The following is a 6,776-nucleotide window of genomic DNA, read 5'->3' as shown; positions in this document are numbered from 1 at the left end:
AGAGAAAGACAGAGTGACAGAAAGTGAAAGTGAAAAATCATGCCACAATATCCCTTCTCCTTTTTCCTCTAGGGATTTCGAGCACACACGCACGTCTACACTACGTGATTTTCAAGTCACCAGGTCTGAGGCTCAAACCATGGTCACCCATGTGGAAATCCAGGACCTTACGCACCATACCACCTGCTGTGTGCGTGTGTATGTTAGGTGTAGGGTCTGATTATGTCCCCAAATTGGTCTTGAACTCATGATGCTCCTGTGCTGGCTCCGGACGCAGTGTCCGCTCTGTGCAGACGCGCCCGAGTTCTCTGTGCGTTTTGGAGGTCGCCCTTAACCCTTGGAGCTCTCATCGCGGGGTATCGGCCCATGCGGGCTCTGGTAGCCACTCACCTCCCTCCTTCTCTCCCTCTTGGCCCCGCAGCACTTAGGGGAGACCGCGAGGCCAGTGTGGGGGCGGAGGGCCCCCCAGCCACTCATGGCTGCCACCTCTCCTGGTCTCTCTGCAGAGACGCAAAGCCAAGAGAGGGAAGAAGCCGGCCGCTGAGGTAAGCGAGACCCTCCCGGGATGGCTCAGGGTGGGCTTCCTCGTCAGATCCCCACTGGACCCAGGAGCCCGCAGCTCACAGCGAGGTGTCTGGAGGACGGGGGCAGGTACCCTGCAGGAAACCCAGGAACTCACCACTCTCTGCTGAGGAGGGAAAGACTTCCCAGGGAAAACAAAGGGCTGTGTCGCGGTGGGCGTGGGGGTGAGAGCAGAGGTGGGGTGGTGCCCTCTGACCTTCCCTGTAGGCCCTGACCCTGAGGGCACAGGGAGGAATGAGGGGTGCTGCCCCCAAGGCGGAGCCAGGCACCTGGTCTCAGGAGGAAGGGCAGGTGAGGTCCCTGGAGCGAGCAGCCAGCCCTGTCCTGCAGAGGAGGTGGGACCCAGGCTGGGAGGTCAGGCCTGCCGGGGTCTTTCTGAGAAGCCTCAGACCCCTGTGGGCAGGCCGGGGCGGACTGGGACTTGGTCTGTGGGAGGGGCTGGCTCTAGACCAAGGTCCCCAAGCCGGGCAGCCCTCCCAGGGGAGCGTGGAGCTGGTGTGGAGCAGGAGACAGCAGGCACGGGCTGAGCAGGGAGTGGGTCTGAGCCCTGGCCTCCCCTGTGTTCTTGGGGAGCAGGGCCGCAGTTTCTCCACCTGCATGGCGTGAGTGTTGAATGAACGTGTGACTCCACGGCCTCAGCTACGGGGTCTGAGTGATCCCTCACCTGCAGTTCTGTGATGACCCCATACGGCTTAGGGCTGCGCCAGGCCCTGGGAGATTCCATCCCTCCTTGCATGTCCAGTCCTACTGAGGGTTTGTATCTTTCAACTGGTGCTAGGAGACACCTAAGTTCCTGTGGGGGACACAGCCAGGTGGACATCTAGTCACCTCCTTGAAGGGGCAACCATCCCATGTTTGGCTAATATCACCATCGTGAGAGGAAGGTGGGGACAGGCCCCTCTGTCCTAAAAAATTAAGTCCTTTGTTTCTTAAAAGGTCATAAAAAAGTTCTAAAAAAAACTTCTACAAATTCTTTACCATCTCATACTACAGCCTAAAGACTACATTCTTTGTCAACAACAATTTAATAGGCATTCCCACTAAATTCTTGGCAAGACTTTATAAGGTTCTTGTCCTAACCAATTTCCTTGGCCATTAAAACAAGTTTGCTGGAGCCCCGGTCTGCCTTCTCCTAGTTCACCTCCATCTGGCTGACAGCCCTGTCCTCCCTTATACTCTCTCAGGCTCATCTCAGCTCAAACCCTAAACAATGCTCACAAATCACATTCTTATGTTCCCCACTAGGGCCTTGTCCACAATATAAAAACAGTCACTATAAACAAAATACACTGAGCTCTAAGGAGCGCTCGGGACTTCCATAGTACATGCTAGCCTTTAAAATTAAACATTGATGGGGCCCAAGACCCCAACGACTCCCCTTAGACATCTAACAATCTCACTAAACAAACGTCAAATAACCCTTAAAATAACTAAAATTAATTTCTGTCTAAATTAAAAGTTAAAATCAGGGCCAGCAGGTGGCGGAGTGGTTAAGGGCGCTAGACTCTCACATGGCCAACCAGGGTTCATGTCCTGGACCTGTCAACTTGCTTTCTTTCTTTCCCTCTCTCTCTCTCACTCTGTCCCTCTCTGGTCAAATTAAAATAAATAAATTAATTTTAAAAAGTTAAAATTATTTCTAAAAATAAAAATTTAAAATAATAATAATAAACAAGTTAACTGACCATGTAACAAAAACATTATAAAACCTAACCAAAAAAACAAAAATCTATACCAACAACTAAAAATTCTTATAGCTACCCCAAACTCTGTCCTCCTGTTCTCACCCTCCTACACTCAGGAGAAGAAAAGATTAGCCCACAAACAATACCCCACTGAAAAAACAAAAATTAGTTGCTGTTAGCAAATAACAAGCCAATAGTCCCTGCAGCCCTTGGGCAAATCATCATAAATCAAATACACCACATTACCCATCTTAAAAACAAAACAAACAAACAAACAAAAACAAAAAAACCACACGAGACCAGCAGTTGGGGTAATGGCTATGTTGCTAGACTCCCGTGTAGTTGACCGTGGTTCGAGTCCTGGACCTGGTGGCTTAAACTCGTGCCGGGCACATGTGTGTGTGTGCCTAGGATCCTGAGAGGAGACTGGAGAAGGGATTACAGCATGGTCAACCCCCCTGGGGGGCGATTTCTCGCTTTCTCTCTCTCTCTCTCTGTCTTTCTGGCAAGTGCATGCACCCTACAGGGAAAAAAAAAAAAACTCTAAAAAAAAGAAAAAACTTAGTTACTAAGCTGATTTTTTTTAAAAAAAACCTTTGTGCTTAATTTAAATAACTTTATATACTCCAATGCCCCCCCCCTAAATTTACTGCTTACAAATTTATGTTTAAAAACCTCTACCTCTCATCCTAAAATTAAAAAAATAAAAGCCGAAACCCATAACTATACTTCACTCAAACTTTTACAAGCCCTTAACTCAACCTAAAAAGCCATTCACCATCGTGTTTAAGAAGGTCTGCCTGTTACCACCTCAAACCCTGTCCATTCATTCTAACCAAAAGATTCAGTGTCAGTCAAAAAATCTACAAACCAGGGACTGACTCCAACTGCAAAAAAACCCTACAGTATCATCCTCATCACTCCAACTGTCAAGGGCAACAACATTCCAACCTAGCTACACCACTCTCAAATAAAAACAACAACAACAAAATCAAATAAAAACAAACAAACAAAAAAGATCCAAAATTCCCCAAGTCTTCTCAAACCAAAACTGTCCCATATTTCCTAATTATCCTTCTTGTTACCCAATTTATAAAAAGACAAAAGAGGGGACTGGCAGGTGGCATGTTGATTAAAGGTACTGAACTCCCACATGGCTGACCGTGGTTGAAGTCCTGGACCTGGTGGCTTGCTTTCTCACTTTCCCTCTCTCTCTGTGTCTCTTTGATCAAAATGGAAAATAACAATAATAATAAATAAAGTTACATTTAAAAATTCTCTTAAAAAAGACAAAAGAAATTAATCATAAAAAATCTAAAACAAAATTTTAAAACCTAAATAACACAAACCCATTCCCCAAATCCATTTCTCTCCAAATAAACCTCTGTAGTTTACTTAAAACAACCCCACCTTTCCAACAATAAAAAAACAAAAGTTAGGCCTATTTAAACAATAGTTTAAAAATAAACTTACATTATGGGGGCCAGCAGGTGGTGTTGTGGTTAAGGTGCTGGACACTCCCACATGGTCGACCACGGTTCGAGTCCCGGACCTGGCGGCTTCCTTGCTCCCTTTTCTCTCTCTCTCTCTCTGATCAAATTAAAATAAATGAATGAATAAATAAAATTAAATAAATAATAATTTTAAAAAATTATAAAAAAACTTACATTAAATAAATTTTACTTTTGTCCTAGCCAACAACAACAAAAATACTTATTGTCTTACTAATAATAATTACTTCTACTCTTACTAAAACTATAAAACCATAATGTTAAAAACATCAAAATACAACACTCCCTAAAAACCTAAACATCTAAACTCCTACATACAAATACAAAAACTTCTGGGGACTAGCAGTTGGTGTAATGTCTATGTCACTAGACTCCCATGTAGTCGACCGCGGTTTGAGTCCCAGACCCTGTGGCTTAAACTTACTCTGGGTGCATGTGCGCGCGTGCCCAAGATCTCAAGAAGAGAAAGGAGAAGGGATTGTGGTGTGACCATTCCCCCTGGGGGGTGATTTTTCACTTTCTGTCTCTCTGTCTCTGTCTGTCTGTCTGGTGAGTGCACGTGCCCTATAGCAAAAACCTCTCCAAAACAAAAACAAAAACTTTCTACACCTCCAAAATATAACAAAACATAAAAACACAAACCACTCTCCATAGATAAATCAATAATTTGATTAATTTTCATAAAACCAGTAAAAAATAGAGAAGCACCTCCCTCTTTGAACTGTACGTTTTCCTTGCTTCCTCCTTTTGCCCACAGTAAATAGTGACTAACAGTCTTACTGTCTTTGCTTACTAGTCGGAAACCTTTTCGTTTAGATGTTCCTTAGCAATGTAGTCACCAATCACCAGACCCCTGCCCTGAGCCATGGAGACCATTAAACAACAGTTTAGAGCGTGCCCTTAGAAATGATTAACCTGCTTGAGCTGGCTTCTGTAACTGCTTTCGCATAAAAACCCCACTCCCGTTCCTCTCCATCCACTCCTCCTTTTCCATTATAATCACCATGTCAACCTAAAAATGACTGTGATTTTTGCCTTTATAAACACCCTCTCCTTTCATTGGAGACTTCAGAGCCTTTGAGAGACTTGAGTCCTCCTGTAAGTAGATGTCCTCTTATATATTCCTAATTTAACTATAACACTAGCGACCTCTGAGGTGAACCAGAAGGAGAGGCGGGAGGTGGGTGGGGGGCGGTGGCAGTGGTGGTATTGGGTGCCCCCGCTCCTGAGGAAGCCCTGAAGACTCAGAGCCAATAGTGACAAGTATATGATAAATTCGGGCTGCTGCTTCCAAGGGCCGGCTGCTCTTTGGGGCACACATCTACCCACACCAGCCTGCTCTGGCCGGTTGAGTCCCCCCCCCGACAGCTGCAGTACCTCCATGTCCTGCCACCAAGCCCTCTTACCACAGTGGCTCCCCCGGATTGGCTGAAGGGGCCTCGGCCGGCCCTCCGACTCCGCCCCAGGGACAGACCTCGGTCTTTAAGGGCCGAGGGCCGGGGGGTCTCCCTGTCATGAGGTAGTGGAGGCTGTCAGGGCTACTACAGGGACCCCTGGGGAGGTTCTGCTCTGCGTGTCTGTGTCTGTCCCAGTCAGGTCTCTGCATGCACTAGAGGGTCCTCCCCAAGACTCGGGTAAACAGGTGTTCAGGAGAAACCCTAAGGCACAGTCTGGGTGCCCAGCCCAGGCCACTGATTGTGGGGGGGGGTCACAGGAGGAGGACAGCAGTCCTGCCCTTAGTGGGAGCTCAGGCCAGCAAGGGTCACTGCCCAGGGCTTAGCAGAAAGGACCACACACAGGGTACCTGGACAATGGTGACCTCGCATGGGGTCACACGTGTCCTCCTGTAGACCTGGCCTGGCCCTGATCATGCTCCTCAAATGCCAGGCCTTGGCACCAACATTCCTGGTAGGCCAGGAAGATGGCCAGTCCTACCCTGGGGTGCCCTAGAGGCCCCGGGCGCTGGCTCTTCCTGGGTTACCAAGGGTCATCCCAGGGGTCATTTGGGCCCAGTGACTGAGTCCTGGGGATCACTCTCAATTCACTTCCTGTCCCTCTCATTTCTCCTAGTTCGAGTGACAGATGCCATGGTGCTGACAGAGCAGCTGCCCTGGTGCAGGCTAGATAGGGTTAGGCCATAAACACGGGCAGCCCCCTGGCCCGGGCTGCCTCCCGTCAGTGCTCTGAGTTGCCCTTCATGCCAGAAGCCAAGCTGCTGACCTGGGCAGATAGAGGACAGTATGGGACCTGGCCGCTGCATCTTCTGATCCTCACATCGCAATCTTCCACGGGGCCAGCTGACAAGAAAGAGGGTCCTGGCAGGAAGTCGGGATTGTCCTCTGCAGACAATGGGCCCAGGCACGACCCCGGGCTGTCCGGTGGGAGCTTCCACCCTGGTTTATTGTACATCAGGGATCCGGGTTTGGGGAGCGGGCTGGGGCCTGCACCCCCTCTAGCGCGGCACAGCACAGAGCTGGAAGGGGGCCGGGGTCACCAGGAAGGCGTACTGCCCGTGGTCGCTGGGCGGGGGCTGTCCGGGGGGCACTGAGAAGCTGAAGCGCTGCAGGAGGCAGGTGAAAAAGAGGAAGAGCTCCATGCGGGCCAGGGGCTCCCCGAGGCATGTGCGGCGGCCTGCAGGTGGGAAGGGGCTCCATGAGCCTGGGTGTGGGCTCCACCCTGCCGCGCCCCACATGGGCTGCGGAGCTGGCACCCCACGCACCTGCCGAGAATGGAATGAAGGCCTCTGGCTTCACGAAGCGGCCCTGGGCATCCAGGAAGTGTGCGGGGTGGAAGTGGAAGGGCTTCTCCCAGAGTTTCTCGTCCTTCAGCACCGACGACAGGTTGGTGAAGAGAGTCGTGCCCTGGGCAGGAGATGCCTGACCTGAGTGGGCTCTGGGCTGGGGGCACCAGGACCCCTGCCACCACGGGCTCACGGCCACACTCTGTATCCAGCCTACACCTGGACTCTGCAGGTACCCACTGCCCACACGGGTCCTGC

At 49.8% G+C, this 6,776-nt stretch overlaps 1 protein-coding gene across 1 annotated transcript in view; it reads right to left on the bottom strand.

Moving 5' to 3' along the window:
- Positions 1-6,110: 6,110 nt before the first annotated feature.
- LOC102487958 (cytochrome P450 2D17) overlaps positions 6,111-6,776 on the bottom strand; it is a 6,599-nt gene continuing 5,933 nt past the window's right edge. Inside the window, exons 7-8 of the mRNA XM_006150703.3 lie at positions 6,498-6,744; positions 6,111-6,409 (exon numbers count right to left, since the gene is read on the bottom strand). Coding sequence (XP_006150765.2) covers positions 6,231-6,409; positions 6,498-6,744 — 426 coding nt within the window. The 3' untranslated portion in view covers positions 6,111-6,230. The remainder of the gene's footprint in view (positions 6,410-6,497; positions 6,745-6,776) is intronic.

Source organism: Tupaia chinensis, unplaced genomic scaffold (genome assembly GCF_000334495.1).
Source record: "Tupaia chinensis unplaced genomic scaffold, TupChi_1.0 Scaffold000294_5, whole genome shotgun sequence".
Classification (NCBI taxonomy): domain Eukaryota; kingdom Metazoa; phylum Chordata; class Mammalia; order Scandentia; family Tupaiidae; genus Tupaia; species Tupaia belangeri.
This window is presented reverse-complemented; position numbering and strand designations above follow the sequence as displayed.